This window comes from Numida meleagris, chromosome Z, assembly GCF_002078875.1.
Source record: "Numida meleagris isolate 19003 breed g44 Domestic line chromosome Z, NumMel1.0, whole genome shotgun sequence".
Lineage (NCBI taxonomy): Eukaryota > Metazoa > Chordata > Aves > Galliformes > Numididae > Numida > Numida meleagris.
The window spans coordinates 2,115,370-2,137,038 of record NC_034438.1 but is presented as its reverse complement, the minus strand read 5'-3'; the positions used below and the strand labels follow the sequence as shown (position 1 = coordinate 2,137,038).

Below are 21,669 nucleotides of genomic sequence, written 5' to 3'. Positions count from 1 at the left end.
AAATTGGTGAAGAAAAGCACCAAATCTCCCATGGTCCGGTGTGAGTGACTGATCCCGCGGTGCGTGAGGACCTGCAGGTTCCTGTGTGCTTTGGAATCGTGTGTACGCGGCGATAGGAGGAGCTGGAATAGAAACACACACACACACAAAAGGAAATCTCCAGGAACAAAACAATGGATAGTTTACAGGGTTTTGTGAGTTTAAATGCCTTATATTTAACAATCATAATTTATGACTAACTTGTAGATATCGTGGGTTCTTATTTAATTATTTTTATAGTTGGTTTTTTTTGCATTTTTAATTATAATTTATTTATTTAGAAATTAATACTAATTTTTTTTATTACTCCTATTACCTCATTTTTGCATTGTTTCTGGGAATGGAATGCTTTGCATGCGTCGGTACTTTAAAAAGAATTTCAACATGGGATGTCGGGGATAATGCTTATTCTTGTCGAAAACAAAAGAAAAAAAGAAAAAAAATCAGGGTGTGTGATTACAAACTGTATTACTGTGGTGCTGTTACCTTGGATACATTCCATAAAAATGCAAACCTTTGATTCTGTATGCTGTGACATAGTGGAAAACTGCAATATAGTGACTGTGTTTAGCACATATATATGAATATTATTTGCACTCATAATCAAACTCTGGTGATCCTTTCACTCACGTCCTTGTGCATTGAAGGGGATTAATGGCGTTCTCCAAAACCAAAATGTTCTGATCGGTTCCTGCCCTGTCCCAGTGCCACCGGTGATGCTCCTGCTGTTGCTGCATGCTTCCTGCAATAATGACTGCAAGGCTGTGCTTGGGGCAATGCATGCCTTCAGTGCATGACTCTGCAAATTGCTTCATACCATGAGGAAGGGAGCCCCAGTGCTGCAGTTCTGTTTAATTTGCAGTGCTTTTTCCGGCTGTGTGTGCCCTGTCAAACCGTCTCCATGAGCACCCAGCTGGGTGCTCCGGGGGGGGGGGGGGGGAGGGTGTGCAGGAGGGAATCGATGAGCTCACAGACTACAAATCCAAGGGTTTTTCTGCAGTTTATAGAAGTTGAGCCTCCCGTCTTCTTTGACGTGGAGGTCCTGCTCCTCATGGTGCGGTGCCATCAGGATGTGGGACCTTCAGCTCCTTCTCTGCTCCCAGACGTGGCTAGAAGGATGGGGCCGAGAGGGATGGGACGGATGTGGGGACGATCTGGGATCCGTTTGTAACAACAGGCCACAAACTCCGGCTAGAATCCATCCATAAAACGTGCCTGGAGTAGAAGCCCCTCAAAATGACCTTGAAAGCCTTCGAATTGTTTTTGTTCCCACAGTTGTGGCAGAAAACTCATCTTCAAGCTTGTTAATCCACTGTGGAGCTGGGGGCTACACTGGAACCCTCCTGTGACCTCCCTGCATCACCCCAAGGGGGACAAACCCTCAGCTGATGTCCCATTCCTGTGCTGGTCCATGTCCCCATCCCCACTGCAGGTGTCCAAGTGTCCACGTCCCCAACCACATCCACAACCACACTGCTGCTAACACGCTGCCCCTTCCCCAGAGGTGCCCAAATGTCCAGTGCTTGCACCACGCAGGAAGGTTAAAGCATCCTTGACAATATTTTAAGCTTTAAGCCATAACTGCTCTGGGTCCACGCAGATGCTCAGCCACACTGAACCTGAGTTCGATGCATGTCCACCCCAAAAGGCTTTGGATGCAATTCTCTTTTGGGGCAGGAAGGCAAGATGTGACCTTACCTTCACGCTTCGTCTTTTCCCTTCAGGGTGCTGCTCTGCTTTGTTGCCTTTGCCTTACCCCAGGTTTCAGACTCACATTTTCCCTTTTGCTGCTCCTCCCTTGGAGCCTGGAGCCGTGGTTTTGGACGGTGTGGGGATGGGGGTTGGTCGTCAACCCCGCAAAGACACCGAGAAAGGGACGCATAAAGCACGGGGCGAGCAAACAAAAATCCTCTCCTTTAATGGCCTGAGGCAGTGAAAGGATCACCCACATTTTTGTACTCCTACTGCTGTTCTGTTGTGCTGTGCAACATTTTGCTACATAGACTATTTTATAGAAGAAAGCTAGAAAAATATTTATTATTAATATTAAAGCAATAGTGCATTGAAGAAATGAAAAGACATTAGAAATTGTGTAAATGCTTAGATTCACTTTTGGTGGATTTTTTGTACTTTATTTATAACTAATAAAATGAACTGCATTGCTAACTATAAATCTGTGCCGTACAAAACGAGCTGGAAGGGCTCCTGTGTGGTCTTTATTTAACACTCCTGACCCCGACTCTTTTCCATCACGTGAAATCCCCTCCAGGTTGAGGCCTGTAGCCTCTTTAGGGTGAGTCCTTTAGCAAGGGCATGATGGTAGAGCTTTTTTTCTGCCTCTTTCAACCCTGAACCCCTGAAGTAAGAAAAGAGAAAACTGCTCGAAAATGGAATTTAAAAAAAAAAAAACACCTTTATATTAATGAAGGCATTTTCCATCCTTTTCTCACCCTTGGAGGATTCAAGGGTGTCAACATCCAGCTTTGCATCCTGTACAACCCCTTTGTGATTGGGCTGAGCATGTCCTGGGGACAGGTGCTGCAGATCATAGAAATGTGGGGAACTGCTGGATCCCCCAGCAACCTGTAAGGCTGCGTAAGGGATGCACCATACGCAAGCAATATGAGACTACCTTTACTGGAAGTTTTACAAACCCTATCAGAAAACATGGAAAGAACACTTGCTCACTGAGATCTTGCTGATGTCCTTCCAAAGGGTTACAGCTCTGAGAGTTGCCTGAGATCGCAATCTGTTTTGCTTCAAAGCTGCTGCAGCAGAACATGAGTACGCCACTGTGACCTGATAACAGCCCCACTGAGCACTGCAACGAGGAGGGAGAGGGCTGCACCCTTTAAGGGCAATAGCACTGACCTCGGTGTGACATCACTATTCACTGTGAGCATCCACTCTTCCTGCAACACCCCTTATTTGTTTTTTATGGGATATAAGTCTTTGGCTGGCCCATGGGTTGCAGCTCAGAGCGGTACAATCCCATGAGTAAATCTTCTTTCTCCTCCTTCTCCTTCTCCTTCTCCTTCTCCTTCTCCTTCTCCTTCTCCTTCTCCTTCTCTTTCTCTCTAGCACACAATGACAGGGTAGGGGAGACTGTAGGCTGGATGCTCCATAGCCTTCAGTTACTTTCCCTTTGCATACATGGCGTTGGTGTGGGTAAATCTAATGCCATCAAATGTTTCACTGCAACTTTGTGGAGATTTTTGGTTTAATTATCTACATCCTGCTGCAAGAAATGGCCCATCCGTCCCAGCATTTGACAGTGCAAAAGACCCCTTGGCTGTTTTTGTTGTCACTGGCAACACCAAATTGTTCATAATCATGGGACGTCATTGGGATCCCCAAATGAGGGGGACCACAGAGATGGTGGGACACCCTGGCTTTGCAGGTCCCTGCTGGGTGCCACCATCCTTGTCCTTTGCCTTCAATTCTCACCTACCACATTCATGGGTTTTGGCTGAAGGTAGAAATAAAGATCAAAAAATAAGGTGGAAGGTACAGGAGCATGAGCTGTGCAGCTGCCCAACACGTGGCTTCAGGGAGATCCCATTCAGCAGGCAGATGTCCTGACACTAGGACAACTTTTTTCCTCTCCTCTTCTCCACTTGGCCAGGAATATGTTGGTTTTAGCAGCTTAATGTAAATCCAGCCCCTGGAAAATCTCCACTCTGCTCATTACTTTTGTAGCACTAACTGTTGTAGCAACAGGCTGACTCCCCAGAGCTGGGGTGGAGTAGGATTTTGTACAAATAAAGGGCATTTTTAAAGTCTTCCAGAAAAAAAAGAGCTTTCTTCATGATTTGCCATAGAGACAGTGGGGTTGCTCTGCCACATGAGCAAATTCTCCCTCAGTGCTTTCTAGGGCAGCAAAGCCCAGAGCTCAGCACAGCTCTTGGGTTGACCATACTCCCCCAGGAGTGGCAGGTAGCTTTGCTGTCAACCTAGGTATTTGCAATTCCTACACAGCAATTTGGCAACCCCGGTGCTGCTCACTCCAACAGGATCTTCACCTCCCAGATGGGAGCTTGGCCTGGTGCTCTGGCTGCTGAAGCCCGTGGACCTTGCTGAATGCAGCCCAGGAGCTGGATCTGGTGTGGGGGAAGAGCCCATAGGTGGGAAACATTCCCCAGATCCCACCACGTGAAACCCAGACACAGCTCCCACATGTGGACACATCCTGCAGCAATGTTCATGGTAGCCAGAAGTGGGTCAAAACTCAGTGTCCCAGCTGAATATTCTTAAATATTTTGTCTCAATTTCATAATTCTCCTTATTCACTCCAAAAGTGATAGTGTGGAAGCCAGCAGGCCTTTTCAGCCCCAGCAGGGCAAGATGCTAAAAGCAGAAGATGGGATCTCAGCTGCTATTGGGGGAGTGTATGGATCAGCTGGCTGTGGCTTCCAATAGTAAATATGAAAGAAATGCATTTATTTCATTCACAATTTTATATATGATTAAAAATACCAACAAAACAGCACGACTTTTACAAAATGTTAAACCCAGGAAGCACATCTTGCCACTGAAAACCTCCCAATACAAAAGGCAGCGTTCTGAAAAGGAAAATGCAATAAAAAAAACCGTACAGCAAGAGAAAAAAAAAAAAAAAAAAAAAAAAAAAGGCCTGTGCCAAAGGGAAGGAAACCCTCCTCAGTACCTGGGGAATAGCTCCCTCCAGATTAACCCATCACCCCGGTTCTCATCCAGCCACTTCCCGCAGGGAAATATGGTGGTCACGCCGGTGGCCGAGTTGGTGATCTCCACCCGCTCCACCAGCCAGCCGGGGGCCAGCCCGCTGTTGTCATGCTCAATCCGGACTTTTTTCAGCTCCCCCATGTCCAGTGTTTCCAGGTAGAACCTGTTGGTTTTGCCCCGCTCGAAGAGGTTCCTGAACTTCTGCTTCAGGGCTCGCTTCCCCGAATCCCCGTTCAACCCGAAGATGGTGATGAACACGTTGGCATCCGTCCCCGCGCCCTTTTCAAAGCCGGTGACCACGATGGTCTCGTATTTGACTGGCACCAAGCTGCGGGCTTTGCTGGCAAAGCTCTCGGTGACCTTGGCACACTCAAAGACTTTGTAGTCCCGCCGCTTGTACCGCAGCGGGATTTTCCCGTTGCACCTGAAAAAATACCTGTGGAGGAAAGCCAACGGGGTGTTAGTGACACGGGTCACCTCCTTCTTGTGCTGCGGATGGGGCATGCGACTAAACAACTCAACATCAACACTGCTTCCGTACTTATCCCACCTATATAATAGCACTGGAGTTTCTCTCCTGAGAGGCATCCAGACTGAACACTGCAACTGCTGAGAACCCTGTATTTCCCAAGACGCAGACACCTTGCATTGCAAAGCCTGGTGTGGAGCTCCTGCCACCTTTCCTACCTGTGCAATGGTGCCTAATGCAGCCCTGGTCCCAGAGCAGGTTTCATCCCCGCAGCAGCACATGGAGGGAGCTCAGCAACCACTCTCACCCCCACACGAGTGAAGACCGCATTCAGAATTAGGAAAAAATGCGCCAGCAAAGATGGGAGGAGGAGGTTTAGATATCTCCCTTTCCTCGTCCACCTTTCCCAGCCCATCCTGAGCATGCAGGAAAGTACTGGGCACAGAATTGATAGGTCCCAGGTGCCAAAAAGCTTCATCTCCGTGGTGCGGAGGTGAGTGCAAGGAGCATCCGTAAATCACTGCACACCTGGTACCCAGCCAGAGGTGCTTCTAATGATGTATTTCATTTCCAATGATGCATGTCATCTCCAAAGGATATTTTCCCTCCTCCCCCTCTGCCAAACTGCAGCAGGTCCTCCTGGGGAGAGCGTGGCTGGATTGCAATGCACGTGCATAAAACCAACACTTAGAGGAAGGGTTACTGCTGTACAGTGCTTCTTAAGCACTTCTTACACTTTTGACATTTTCTGCAGCCAAGCAAAAGCTCTCTATTCCCTCGAAAGAGGTTTTGTAAATGAGAAATTCCGGCAGAAGCAAAATTTTAGGCTCAGGGAAAGAAAAGCTGCATGAGAACAAATGGAGGGGCTTCCTGATGCTGAAATTTTATTCCTTGGCTACATAATATCTCATGGTCTGGAGTTATGGTGGAACATACTGGTCCTCAAGAGAGGCAGGGAGAAGGAGGATGATTTTTCTAACCCTGAGACTGCAAGAAAAATCTTAGAAATATGTCCATTTTGCATATTAACACCCAGTTACAATGGAAAAAAAACCAAACACAACAAAAAATGAAGAACAGAATCATTTTAAACTATTGCAACAGCATTCCCATAACACTTTTAATTTAGTCTTTGCTTTGACTGGGTGTTTTCCCCACCAGGAGGAAAGAATATGTTTTAGGTTATAGCTGAATTAGTTTTCATTCAGCAGATATTATTATGGCTCTTCTGCTGCCTGATTAATTTGCTAGGAGAGACTCTTAGCATCTCAAAAAGTCACTTCAAGGATTTCTCTTTAAACACTCAATTGTCTCAGCGGGAACAAAACCCTTATAATGAAATTCTTTAGCAGCAATGGAAATATCATGGAGCAGAAAAATCCATTAGGACTGTGGAAGAGGAGTCTGTTTTGCAAACGGCCAGTCATCTCCAGCTCCTGCATATTCCATGTGCTACCTGTGCCGTAAGTCAAGAACATCACCCCTTCCAAACACAGGGCACAGAGATGTTCATTCTTCCAGTATGGGATATTCCAGTCCTACTCACACCAGAGTGGCTGAGTGTTCACGGTTTGGAAGCTGGCTGCAGCCTTCCCAATGGGCTTTCAGCCAGTCCTAGAAGGATCATCCAAACTGAGTCACAGGTTCATGTTTTGTCTTATGCTTCACTCCTTTCCTAGCAGCTGTGTTTGCAAGACTTACCCGAAGAGCAGCCCGTGCAGAGCATCCTTCACACCCCTTAAATTTATGTCAGTATCAGTGCTTCCCACAAGGGGAGGTGCTGATTTGTCCTAGCTGAAAGACTCACCCAAGCCAACCTGTTCATGAACTCAGCTGCACGTGCAAATGCCCTTGCTGAGAACTCAGAAAGGACACGTCAAGACAGGAGGAGATATGCGTATCTACACACCAAACTGCTTTCCCTGACGTTCAGAAAAGGATTAAGATCTGGCAAGTCTTTCCACTACTGCTGACACTGTAAATGCTTCAGGAGGATGTGTGCAGAGCTGCCCAGCTTCCCCGTGCCCTCCTGGTGCACAAGGAGACCTCTTCCTTGCAGAGAAGAGGACACTCACTTGTTGCAAAGCTCCATCTCTGTTACGATAATCTCCTTGACATGCCAGTAGACATCAGCTTTTGCAGATGACTTCTTTCCATCCTTTGGACAGTGACCAACACAGATGGCTGCAATATCACCCAGGTTCTTTGAAGAAAACTGAAACGTATCTGTTGATCCCCTATAGGAAACAGGGAGTGGAGTCACTTAATATCTTGAATGCTGGCAGTGACTTGTCTCATATGGACATTAAGTAATTTGCACATGGCTAAGGAAGGCAGAAGATAAGCCTTCATTTAAAGTCATTTGATTCACCCTACAATCACTCAACACAAAGTATAATTTCCATATTTAAATTCAGCATTTTCTCTGATTAGGGGTGACACTTTAAATTACTGCCACTAGGACTTTCCAGGATAAACTCAAGCTGTTCCACACACAAAATCAATTTGCCTCATTACAGATAAAGCTAAAGAATGACTAATTTTCCCTCCAGCACTTATTCATTCATTCCTGGCAGATATGGGATCTGTTACACATCTACCCACCATAGCTGTTTTAAATCTGCTAGTTCAGCCACTCTTCCTGCTTTAGAAACCCAGTTTGAAAATAGTTTAGAGGAACAATAGGTCTCTGACAAACGCTTGTCTGGCTCCCTGTCATGTTCCCAACATATCTGTTAACTTGCTTCCTTGTCTTTGGTCCTTATTCCAACTTGCCACCAAGGAGGGACTGTGACTAACGCTTTAGAGGATGTACCCATCAGCTGAATGTCAGGAGGAAACTTCCCCAGTTCTTTTACGTTTCATATAAAACCTCAGCCATTCATGCTGGAGTCCAGATCAACTGTAGTTTCACCTTGTACAGAGCCATGGAAAAAAAAAAAAACACTTCCTCCCTGAAAATCAGCTGAGCATCATCAGTGTCCGTGGCTTGGAATGGGTTCCTGTCTCCCAACAGCATATCATGTCCTTGACCAAAATGAAAAACCCATCCCACAGCTGGAGCATCTTGGCCCTGTGTGGCAGATGTATCTGCCCCACATTACACAGAAGTGCCTTCAGGACACGAGGCTGATATTCGTGTGACCACTCATGTGACAGTGATCTTCCAGCCTTACCCCCAGGTTTGGCTGGAAATTCCGATCCGAGCGGCTCTGACGACATCTACCCTCCAACTATTTTTACATTCTGTCTGATTCCACCACCACTGAGATGCTGCAAAAGGAACTAAAACACCTCCAGCTCCCTTCTGCTCCTCCCAGTGCAGAAATGCACGGCCTCCCCAAGGCTCACCAGCAGCCCATTTGTGTGTATTGGTACAAAAGGACACACATACACTCACACATAGGTGTCATCTACATTTCCTTTTACCAAATTCTTTGTACTTCACAGCTTTTTTAAGCCTGTTCGTTGTCGTCTCATCATGAAATTATTTTGCAGTCTTCCTTCTGCTCCCAGGCTTTTTGGAAAGGGGATAAGAAAGAGCATGGCACAAATGTAACTCTGTAGATGATCCTGGAGAAGAACTGGTATCCGTGGAAGTCACACAGCTGGTGGGGAATTCCTCCATCCCTCACCCAGCCCCATTACCTTTCAAATCTCCTTTTCTTGGAGGAGTTTTCCATAAGGAACTCTTTTGAGCGGCCCAGCTTTCCTTCCAAGATGATCCAGATGTTTTCCTTTGTTTCTGCATCCTCTCTGTCACTTGTTACTGTGACAATTTCATAGGCTTGGAAGTATAATTAACGCACAAGTTAATCAGCAAAGGAAGAGCAGGTGGCCAAAGAAATCTCTTCATTTGGCTGTCACCCTGGTTAAAAACCCACCTCCTAGTATTTACTGCAGCACATAAGAAAGCATTTGCAAAACAAGGATGGAAACACACTGGAATCTGTGGGATTTATGACATCTTTGTGTTTAAGATTTCATGCAGGGACAGAGTACACAGAAAACGTGTATTGCTTGATCAGCAAGCAAGAGTAGATGGAGCTGCTCTTGATGCAGCCGTGCTCAGCTACTTCCTTTGTAGCATAGCCCAAATCCTTCAGTTTTTTGCCACCATTCCTAACAGTAAGGAACAGCCTCACAGGGACAGTGGAGGTATCCAGATACCCATCAGGGTGTGCTCAGATGTTACGGTAGCATGTCAGTGCCCAAGAAGGCAATCACTGGGTGGTCATTTTGCAGGGGCAGAGTGAGATCACATTGAAGAAATGTGATTCTTAACTCTCCAGGACTGTCCTGAAGAAGAGGGCTGCATTGCAGGAATTTGAGATGCATGTAGCATACAACCAGTGTGGTTAAAAAACATTACTCACTAGTTAGACACCAATGCAACTACTGTAGACTTGGTGGGATTACCCAGAGGAGAGAATTGCCCAGGTCTATGGGCTGTTAAGCTCAGCTGCCATCATTAGCTGAGATGTGTGAGCTTGTAGCCCAGAACATGTCTGGGAGGAAGTTGGAGCAATGTTGCTTGCAGTGATTTAAACTTATTTCCCACCTCAAAGTCTCAAGCCCATTATTTGTAATGAGGCCATAACCATGTATCCTTGCAGCTTATTGCTGGATTGAACCACAGCAGACAGGACCCTCTTCAGGTTCAACCCAGAATGAGATGCTTTTCTTTCTCAGGAAGAAAATTAGGATTAGGATTTATCCTAATTTGTTTCTCTCTTATAATAACACTACGCTTTTGAACTAAAGTAACTTAACTCATTATGTCTATAGAGCCTGCAAACACAAGTTGCTATTGCAACTAGACCCCTCACCTGGTCTAGGGAGCCTGCTTTGGCAGGGGGGTTGGACTAGATGATCTCTAGAGGTCCATTGCAGCCCCTACAATTCTGTGATTCTGTGATTCTATGACTTGTGGTCCTATGGCCTCTGTGCACCCTTAGCAATGTTCCAAATTGACTCTGCACTTACCAGTCCGTTCCTTCAGTTCCAGGATGTCGTTATTGGCACAAGCCAGTTCCCTTATGAGCTGCCCATCGTCTTCACCTTTAGCCAGCCATCGATCACACTGGAAGCGAAATGTCTTGTCCGTGGCAGAGTCCATCACATCAATATATTCCAAGTGCCAACCTGGAGCGATTCCTTTTCAGTAAAACAACAAAGTAATTAAAAAATAGGATATTTTCACATTGCTTGGGTAAGGAGGTGAGAAATTCCTTGCTATAATGTTATCAGTGCATGTGAAGTTGCTCTGATATGGAAAACAACATCGACCACCTCAAAACCTTAATCAGATTCACTTACACAGCTTTTGAGGGGCTTGCTGGCTTGTGATCACATATTAGGGTATTAGAGTATGGTCTTGGGCAAGCTAGATGTCAAGCTGTCTGGACAAGGGGCCATCTCTTGTCCTTGCCCAGCAATTTTCATGAGATGAGGCTCTGGGTGAGGAATCATCACAAGTTGAAGCACTGCTACAGTGTAGGGACAACAAAGCCTTACAATACCCCAGCAAAACCAGGGGCCTCAATGAAGTGTTTACCAAAGCTAGAAGCTTGAAATCTCCTGGAGTTCAGTGGGTTTGGGCCAAAATATGGATCTGTTGCTACTGCAAAAACTGTTGCTGATTCTTCTTCCACTCTAAGGGAAATGTGAAGCACTAAAGCCAAGAGAAAAACATGAGCGCTAGCTGGGCACAAACTCAAGGTTTAATGTCTTTGTCTCTGGTCTCTATTACTCCTCCCATCCCTTCACATTTGGATTTGAAACTCAGAAGGTAAATTATCATTTGTTTCTTTGACCCTACCAGCTAGCACGTGCAAGGAAATTACCCATGCTGCCCTTGCCATGCAACCAGCATGAATACACTATGAATGCACTAATGCTGTAACTGCACATGACCACCTAATTTTTGCCTTGGGGCATTTGGAGGAACTGTAGCTCCGTCTCTTAGTTTTCTATTCTCCCCCCATTCCTCCCCCTTTATTTTTTTTTTCCCACTTGAAAAGCAACTTGAAAATCCAGAACAGGGCATTTTGGAACATCTTCTTTGTTGAATTAGAAGAATCTCTTGTTGACTTTGGGGGCATGGGAGGTTCTGACAGTTCTGCTTACAAGTCCTGTTATTAGTCAGACAACAAAAGGTTATGTTCATGATGAGGCATCTCTGCTGAGTTATTACATCCCAGAAACATGAAATAGTTCTTCTTGCCTCCTTAGCTCCAAATATAAATCTTAATTACCCCTAAAAGGTAATGATGGCACACTTTTAAGCAATGTCAACAGGTCTCCCTATCCTGCAGCATGCCATAGCATCACCATGTGTGCTGGCTTTTTCTTATCAGTCTTGAAAGTACCCACGTCCTGTACTTTGGCTTTGTGAGCCTTCTCCATGGTAGGAAATCACTCAATGAACAAGCACAAATGTCAACTAAAGACACCATTTTCCCTGTGATCGCCAGTGTAGGGAGCACAGAATGACAGACTCATTGATGTTAGAAGGCACCTCTGGAGACCATCTAGTCCAAAGCCCGTGCCTCACTTTGTGCCCATGGCCTCTTGTTCTATCATTGAGCATGGATTAGAAGAGTCTGCCTCTATCTTCTTTATTCCCCTGGACACTTCTAACATTGGTAATATTTTCAGGTTGGATATTAGGACTTCCAAAGAGTGGTCAGACATTGGCACAGGCTGCTCAGGGAGGTGGTGGAGTCCGCATCCCTGGAGGCGTTCCAGAACCATGGAGAAGTGGCACCCGGGGGCATAGTCAGTGGGCATGGTGGGGAGGGCTGGGCTTGGACTTGGGGATCTTGGAACTCTTTTCCAACCTTAATGAATCTATGATTCTATGATTCCTCTGAGCCTCTTCTCATACAGAGCTAAGACGTGAAGGTTTTGGGGGAAGGCTGATACATGGCACCTTTGCAACTCCTCATTAGCTTAGTGCCTGCTGGGCAGATCTTATCAAGTCGCCCAGGGCTCGCACTGTGCTCTGAGGTACTCTTTGGGGCTGTTTGGGATTTCATTCTAAGCACGCCGGCAGTGTCAGGCGTTAATCTTTTCGGCAGGCTCATTTCCATTTAAGTTCAATGAACATCTCTGCAGTGTACTTAGGAAGCTGCTCCGCTTCCATCAAAACTTTAGTTAAAACAGTTCAGGATGAAAGAAGGAAAACATTCCATCATTCTCTGGTGAGAGACAACAATGACTGAGGACTAGGCTGGAATATATGGGTGATTAGTGAACAACTTGACTGGGGCAGGATCAGTGCTAAGCAGCAGTATCAGAAGAGGGCTGAACAAGACCTGCACACTGTCCTGCTTCTCCACTCCTGCTCAGCAGGACAGCAAAAACCTGCACTTTCATCATGTGGAGAGATGGGGCAGGGCTGACTTTCCAGTATGTACTGGGGTTGAGGGCAAAACAAGAACAAAGTGCAGCTTAGCTGGTGTTCCCTGCAAAAGAGGAATTTATCAGCTTTTATCATCATGACCTTCACTGCCACAGCACTAAACTTTATCTAAAAGCTGATATGGACATTAAAGGATTTATGTGGAGCTGAAGAAATTATTCTGCTTTATCAGACAAAGTACTATTTTTTTCTTCTCTCTTCATTTAATTTATTTTTGATCTAGAAAAAAAACTAAAATCCAGTTATGCACAGAGTCTAAATGTGGGAATTTGTGGACTTAGCTCCGTGTGCCAATGGGCACAACAATGGAAGGAGAAGAACACATCTGCAGGACCCCTTTTCAGGTCATGAAATTCCAGCAGCAGGATTTCTGTCCCTGGGTAGGATTTGCAGGGCAGTGAGCTCAGAGACCCTAATCCTAACCTAAAAAGCAACAGGAAAGGGAAGTACATCCCATATGGTTATAATCCCCAAGGCCTCAGGTCCACAAGCTGGATGGTTTATGGATAGGAGTCAGCCAACAAGTGGGGAAGAGAAGCCAGCAAGGAGTGTGGGCATTGCCAAGGATATTCCTTGGCCACTGCTTGCAAAGCATGGAGAATTTGGAGAATCTCTGCAGTGATGCTATCAGTCCTGGGTGCCAAGATAGTGCTGGATGATGGATCCTGCGCTGCTGCAAAAGGCCACAGTCAGTCCATCACTCAAGTTCCATCACTTGCAGAAGAGCCAGTATGGAGCTCTTTGCATCCCTTTGGGCACCCTGATCAACAGTACCAGGATTACAGGGCTCAGGCACAAGTCAGTAGCAAAACTGCCTCAGAAAATATCACGAGTTTTTCTGCAGGGACTCCAGGACAAACCAGGCCCACTCCATTACTGAGAACAGGGGAACAAATAATATCTGAGCATTTCCCACTTGATTTTGCAGGTTTTGATCTTTAGTTTGGCCACCACTGTGACATTGTGAACAATCCACCATCACCATTACAAGTGTTCACTGCTTGTAACAAAAAAAGCTCCACTCCAGGCCTACTTTGCTGCCATCAAAATCCCCAGCAGCATTCCTGCCCTAATGAAACCTACGGCTGTGCTGCGTCAGCCCCTTAATGGTCTGCAGTTGGAACTGACATTTTCAATAGCATGCAAAACATTTCAGATGTAATTAGAGGAGGAGAAGAGCTTTGGGGAAAACAGAATCATTTTACTTGCTTGACTCTGGCAGTTGTATAATTTAGTGTCATGTAGGGAAAAGCATTCTTTTCCCCAAGTGTCCCTATTCAAAAAAACAGCAAGTTGTCCTATTTATCTTCTTTTTCTAAAGAGCCCAACCTGACAACTGAGTGATGCTGGGCAGGGGTCCTCTGTGCATGTCTGCAGGGTCTTCACGGGAGCACCTTGCTTTTTCCCAGGCAATGCTGAAAGCTCATGCTTTACTGACGTTAGACAGAGAGCTTGGTCTGTGAGCTCCTTGTCATGCATTTCTAAGGTGATAAGCACCACGGGGATTGCTTTTAGAAGTAGTAGACACAAACAATTAAGGTATCTGTTCAATTAAAAAGAACTCCAACTTGCAGCTTCAGAAGTCTCCTTTGCCTCTCTTGGGAACATTCTCCACTTGCCCCAGCCAATATTTACCCCTAAAACATTAAGCTGTTCTGACACATGCAGAACCATTTACTGGGGATGAGAGAAAAGGAATGAAAATGAGCCAAGCAGTGGTGAATTTGCCAGGCACCCAATCCATATCCTCGCTGTAGTGAATATGAGCCTTGTGAAATAGGACCTGGTGGGATCAAATCCCTACTGACAGATCAGAGAGATAATCACATCCAGACAGGGGTATACTGCCCATGGAAGTGAAACTCCCCCCTCTGTGGCTATATTTAATGATTTTCCTCTCTACCCTCTCTCTTTTTTGCAACACATCTTTGGTTTGGTTTTGGAAGTGATTGATAAGGTTGATCAAGGACAATAATAGAAACATGAAGGTTGGAAAAGATCTCCAAGATCCCCAAGCTCAACCCCAACCTGTCCCCATCGTGCCCACTGACCATGTCCCCAAGTGCCACATCTCCATAGTTCCTGAATACAGGGCAGCCTGTGCCTGTGCATTACTCCTTTTTGGAGAAGAAATTTTTCCTAATATCCAAACTGAACCTTCCCTGGCACAACTTAGGGCCATTACTTCTTGTCCTATTGCTTTTACCTGGGAGGAGAGGCTGACTCCCACCTTGCTTCAGCCTCCTTTCAGGCAGCTGTAGAGAGTGATAAGGTCTCCCCTGAGCCTCCACTTCTCCAGATGGAACAATCTCAGTTCCCTTAGCCTCTCCCCATAACATGTGCACTTTGGATCCCTCATCAGCTTTGTTGGTCCTCTCTGGACACACTCCATGGTCTCGGTATCCTTCTTGTAGGAGGGACCCAAAACTGAACACACCACTGCTGAGTCCTCTCTGGTTCTACTGACTATGAGTCACTTTCTCTGGAGATATACAAGATCTGCCTGGATGTCTTCCTGCTCAACCTTCTGTAGGGAACCTGCTGTAGCAGGGGGTTGGACTCGATGAACTCTGGAAGTCCCTTCCAATGCCTGTGATTCTATGATTCTACGACAGCTGTCATTACCGACAGTGAGGTTCCCATACGAGTAAAAGAAAAGCTCTTCTTGGGACATTGACTGCACAGGGACCAGCAGAGAACTGCTGTTGCCCAGCCATCCACAACCAGCACTGCTCATCTCCTAGCTACATTCTTTTTCCTTTTGCTCTTCACACGCTCTGAAACACAAAGTAATGAGCATTACAAATGCAGTTCATTGGCCTTGTGTCCTATGGCATTATTTATCCCCTGCCTGGTTAGCTGGCTGTCCATCCTTAAGCCCCAGCACGTGAGATGTCACCCAGAAAGTTGGAGAGCCAGGTTGCTAGGAAGGGAGCATTAACTGTGAGCTGTTGAAGTCACAGCATCTAGCTTGGCACTGGTACACCTCAAAACACTTTAAGAAGGTGAATAATTTTTATCCCTAATTTACATAATTGAGAATGAGGCAGAGGGATGTGATTTGCACAAGGTCATTCAGCAAGACAGCGGCAGAATAAAAATAGATGCATTTGTGTATCTCTCCTTGAGGATCACGGTAGCTCACACCACAACGTTTCTCATCAGAGCAGACATGCAATGCAGAACCTCTCACAACCTTTGATGAAGCAAATGCTTAACACTTGGGACAGCTTTAGAAAACAGATTTCCTGCCGCCCCTCCTGAGCTGCCTGTGCAATGTGTTCAGTGCTAGATTTGAATCAGGGCAAACCCAGCAATAAATTAAAACAACAGCAAACAAGAACACATCTTACTGATAAACTACTCCAGTGCAACAACACGTAACAACTCAGAGTGAAGATATAATGGTTTCTCAGAGAATATTCCTGTGATTGAAGCATATTTTGTGTTTTATCGAAGCGTACTTGATGCAAAAGCATTTAATAAGGGTGCAGGATAATTTGTCACCAAGAAAAGCAGGGGAGGCTTGTAGCAAAAAGATTTTACAAAACTGGTATTTTTATAGCTACTAGCTGGTCTGGTGGCTTCCTTCCACTGTGCAGTGAATGGTTACAGGAGACTGGGAAGCAACCAATGACTGCACAAGGTCAACACTGAACTATTTGCCTTCTCTCTAAAAGTCTGCTTAGAGAGTTTTGTTTCCTTAAATCCTTTTTTTTTTTTTTTTTTTTTTTTTTGTCCTTTATTTTGTGTCAAATCTGGGCTATGAGATTTCTGCTGTGTCTACTGCTTCTGCTGCGATGATTGTGGCATATTTCTGTGATAAGACAGCACGCGGTAAGGAAGAAACTAGATAACACTTAAAGGTCCCTTCCAACTCTTAAGGATTCTGAACCTGCCTCTGCAGAGTCTGTGCTGGGGTCTCCTGAGGGCCAGGGGTGGATATGGCAATCTGAAGGACTGAGCAGCCACATCTCAGCTGATGGCATCCTACATGGGTCTGCATCCTGTGTGCCAAATGATGCCTTGTCTGACTTCAACCCATGCAGAAAGAGGCAGGGTTTTAGGTTGTCATCCTCTCTACTGAGCCATCAACAGAGAAAGGAGACGGGGCAGTCTTCTCTCCTCAAGCAGCTTTACGCATCTGTTTCTCTTCCTTTTTCTTTTTACTTAAAGCAGAAACCATTCAGGAAATCTGCCCTGTGGACCAGCAGATTTATGAATGAGCAGGCAAGTGCTGAAAGGAAGGCTTAAATATGACCTTTCCAAGTCTGATAGCTGAGCCAATCCTTAGAGAGGGCAGAAAAGCAGATATTTAGTTTTCTTTTAATAATGTATGCTCTACCAGTGCCCCAAAGGCTTGGAATCGTGTCTGTGAATTGCAGAAACATATCTCTGGATGTGCAGTGTGCTGTGAGTGCAAGGCCCACTCAATTTCTGAGCTGGTCCTCAATTCTGCTCCTTAAAAGGCAGTTCCTTCAGAGAAAGAAAAGGAAAAACACGGACATACCAATGTTCCTGCACTGCATCCAGCTTGAGAATGGCAAATAAGATACTTTCTCTTTTCGAAGATGCACCCAAAAGGAGTCAGTGGGGCATTAAGGCGATTTAAAACTCAATCAGACAATGTCATAGCTGGTCTAATTGGGAGAAGTTCTCAGTTGAGCCGAAGAAGTTGGGTTGCACAAACAGGCTATTTTCTTCTATCATCTTTGCTCCTCTAATAACACAGAGAAGTCTGGTTTGTCCATAATTAGGCTGTTCCTGGCTCCTCTTGGCTGATGGCAACAGGGATAATCAAGAATCTGAAATTAATGACTTTAGAAAGACTGTTTATCATCTGAGTTCAAATCTACTCAGGCAGATGAGGGAGCTAAATCCAGATTTCCCGCATCCCCCTGTTACAAAGAGAAAATGAAAAAAAAAGTTTTATAGGTAAAAAATTTCATTACTGAGATACTGCAAAACTTTAAGTCATTCTTCCAGAATGGTGATTTAGTCCTTAAATCAGAGGAAAAAAAAGATAAATACATTTAGAAAGCCAGCATTTCTACAGACCCACTGATACTGATCTTGCATAAATGTAGAAGTAAATGAATGGAGATATGAGAAAATACATAGTGCCTATCTGAGATCAGGAGATGGGGAGTCTGGAGGCAATTACATTTGCTCAGGAATTCTAAATATATTAGATTGAACGTCAGTATCTCAAAGTGAACAGGGGCAGGATAAAAAGATGTGAAGCAAAACAAAGCTAAAATTCGTTCTCATCAGCTCATTGTCACCAGGCACTTGCTGGTGAGCTCTGAGCATCTGAAAAGTCAGGAACAAGTTCCTTGAAAATGCAGTTGCAAAGTCTCTGAACTGCCTGTTCGTAAATAAGCACTGACCTTCCCCCTGCTCAGTTCTACTGAAGTCAGAGGATTGGATGGGGGCTTCTCTTGTGCTTTATTTCTCATACGGAGATGCCACGTGGTGGTTTTGGTGGGGAAGATGACATTAGAAGCATTAAAGTGGGACTATAAAGCCAGCGTTCTGACATATTTTTCCAGAGAAGACAAACAGTGTTTGTGTTTTAAAGACCTTCTGACAGTCTTTGCCATTGCAATTATTGCCTCTTCAACTGTGAACACCCTGGTACAGTCAAATCTCAGTGAAATGATAAACGAAAGGGGAATTTGAACAGGTAGCAAATCCACTGCAGAAAAACTCTGCTCATGGGGGTGGGTGCTGAGCTGGGTTTCATGGCAATGCCACCACACTGGGCAAGTCATTTAAACGTATGTTACCCCCAAATGGGGACCAGGTTATGTTTGAAAGAAAAAGAAGACCTTTTGGTTAGCTGATCTCTTAAGCAGCCCATGGGATAACACCGGAGTAAAACCAGGTTTATGCTGCCATTAATGCTAATTATCAAGAAATTTAGGGAAAGAACATCATCCATGTTTCAAGATTCAGCATGTGAGGGGCAATGGAGTGGTCCACTACGAGGCTGAGTTTCCTACAGAGAGTTGGCAGAGAACCACATAGTTCCAAATGGAGAAAATTAGTAAGGAAAGAATGAGCAGAATCTGATGCTTGAAACTAATGGTAAATAACAGCACGTTTCTCTTTAATACCCAAAGTCCCCCAAGCATCTGATGAAAACCATACATGACCCTTGGCCCCTGACCTCACTTTTTCCTTCCAAAATAAATAAGCCAGGAATTTCTAACCACTGACAAAGCCAATCTATAAAAAATACATATAGGGATAGCATGTACGTAAAGAACAGCTACAGCCTGGAATCCTAGCAGTAATAAATACCCTACCCACCCAACAAACTGTCATGCTTCATTGTGTGAAGCTGTAGATAGGATATGCCTTGCACATGACTAACGCAAGAACAATGAAGACAACATATGTTATGACTTAAACTATAGTTGTTCTTCTTACTGAAGGGGAAAGCAACTACATTTATGCTGAGCAAATCCTTAGCACGTTGTTTGTCCAAGGCATAACCCTACAGTCAGCTTGGCGTGGGAAAACCCTACGCACTATTTTTTATAAATGGAAAGCAGTGATTTCAGAGAAATAAGGAAAGAGAATATGAAGTTGCAGTGTGTATTTTTTATAAAGACAAGCTATTTTTCTCAGGTTCTGCACACATGATTTACTGTTTTACCTGGCTTGTAGTGACTATCTGGCTACATGTTCTACCACATACAAAATTAAATCAGTTGAAGCAATTTACTGCTTGGCCTAGAGTAAGCTCTGTTGCCCTTCTCCACCAACCAACAGCATGCAGATAGCATTTACAGTAGTTCAGGTGCATAGTGGTTTCTCCCCAACCTAGATCAATAAAACCAACAGTGGCATGGAGAAGGTGAACACCTGCCCATGGGAGGGGATTTGGAACACGATGATCTCTACAGTCCCTACCAGCTGAAGACATTCTACTATTCATTCTAAGCATGATCGCTTGTTCAAGAAGGAAAATGCAGTGATGCAAGATAAACAGGAGTTGCTCGTCATGAAGCACTGGACTCAAGGCCATGGGATGCCATGGGTGCTGAATGTCTGCTGGAGAGTCTGAACAATCCCTTCAATGAGCAAATTCACTGCAAGTTACTTAACAGACAAAAATGATATCCAGCTTAGGAGGTGCCCTGAGCTATGTGTAGTGAGATGCAGAGGATGAAGCAGGATTACACAATTGCGCTCGCTCAATTCCTTCTCTTCCTCAGGCACCCAATGATGGCTGCTGTTGGAAACAGCTGCTAGGCTTGGCAGACCCTTGGTCTGACCTGGTTCTTGCCTCCTGTGTCCGTTCCCATGCCTGAGCCCTGAAGACCAGCTCTGATCTGGTGGGCATGCTTTGTTCCGTTTGCTTGACAAATCACTGGGGAGCCACGAGGTCTCCTAAGGAAAATGCTCTCTGTAGACAATTTTACTGCTAATATATTTAAAGAGGAATCTGCAAGTCCATGCTGATTTCTTGCTGCTCTCAAAATAACACCCAAACCACATCTGCGACTGCAGGGATGCCTGCTTGCTGAGCTAAAACTCTAGTGGGTATTTCTGATAGCCCTTTCCATTTCAGCATCTCAACAAACTATTCAAAGAGCAAGTGTTTTGGCAACTAAATTCAGATAAAATCAGCTCTCCAACCACCAAGTTATAACCAGACCATGGGTCTCTGGGAGCCATCAAGCTTTGTGTCTGAGCTGCAGCAAGGGCCTTCCACAAGCAATGCATTCATTGCTACTGCAGAATCATCCCCTTCAGCTGAAGAAGTTAGATGGGCAGGGATGAAAGGTGTCATCATAGCAGTGCAGTGGGTGTGTTTGCTACAAGATGCTGTCTGGGACCTGAATAACAGCACAAATGACTGTGACGTTGGTACTGAGTGCTGCTGCTGCTGCTTATGAAACCAGTTCGGGTGTCCAGCAGCAGGGAAATGTCAGCATCTCTCGGCAGGGCTCTGCACACCCTCTGCATGATGCATTGATTTTAATAAAGACAGACACAGATCTTCATTTCTATCTTCTGCAGCTCACCATGCTATGCCAGGCTGCATTACCCTGTGCGTCAGCGTCAGGCTGTTTAAATTGCTAGGAAGGTGCCACAGCGGCCTGTGACAAAACTATTTCATTAATAGAGCTGCTGTGTTGGTATGCCTGTGCTTTGGAGGAGATATCATTATGCTGCAGAACTGGCTGAACTGGAGACACACTGGAGCAGAACATACAGCAGCACACAAGGATAGAATCATAGAATCATAGAATCATTAAGGTTGGAAAAGACAACTGTGAGCATCAAGTCCAACCATCAACCCATCACCACCATGCCCTCTCACACAACCATTAGGATTGGAAAAGGCAACAAAGATCATTAAATCCAACCATCAACCCACTGAATCTCTTGAACGAAGGGAGAGCGTTTAGAGAAGCTGGACCACAAGGTCCCAGTGTGATCCTTAGGTTATTCAGTCTGCAGCAGAGCTGGGAATTGTCCTCAACCTGCCCCATGGCCACAGAGGGGGATGTCCTCTCCACCCCACACCTCACTGCTCTGACCTTTGTTGTCATGCCATATTCGCACTTTGCAGAGATCTCCCAGGCTCAGCATGTCAGGGAAGTTGAATTCATCCATCTGGTTCCGCTCAAACTTGTTAGACTTGTTGGACTCCTTCAGAGCAAGAGTCCCGCTGTCCCCATTCTCCCCAAACAGAATCAAGGACACGTTGGCATCGGTGCCAGCTCCTGGAACAGATATCAAGGCATGTGGTCAGGAGATGCCCTGCCATGCAGGGCTGGCAACAACCTCCAAATGCCCAGAAATGGAGGCACCAAAGGTGGCTGGAACACAAACACAACTGGAACACTTCAACTTGCATTCAAGGTATGGAGACTGTGCTGTTATCAGCATGAATATTTGCTCCTAACGGATTTGAAAGCAAAATACAGACTATCAGCCAAAATGCTGTGACATCCTGCATCCATTCTCCCTTTCCCACAAGCCTTCCTTCTATGTTCCCATTTCTCAGAAT

The 21,669-nt window shown here is 45.3% G+C and overlaps 1 protein-coding gene across 1 annotated transcript in view; it reads right to left on the bottom strand.

Moving 5' to 3' along the window:
* Positions 4,699-21,669, bottom strand: part of LOXHD1 (lipoxygenase homology domains 1) — a 106,284-nt gene continuing 89,313 nt past the window's right edge. Inside the window, exons 34-38 of the mRNA XM_021381571.1 lie at positions 21,197-21,382; positions 10,199-10,369; positions 8,861-8,999; positions 7,288-7,449; positions 4,699-5,179 (exon numbers count right to left, since the gene is read on the bottom strand). Of these exons, the coding sequence (XP_021237246.1) occupies positions 4,699-5,179; positions 7,288-7,449; positions 8,861-8,999; positions 10,199-10,369; positions 21,197-21,382 (1,139 nt within the window). The remainder of the gene's footprint in view (positions 5,180-7,287; positions 7,450-8,860; positions 9,000-10,198; positions 10,370-21,196; positions 21,383-21,669) is intronic.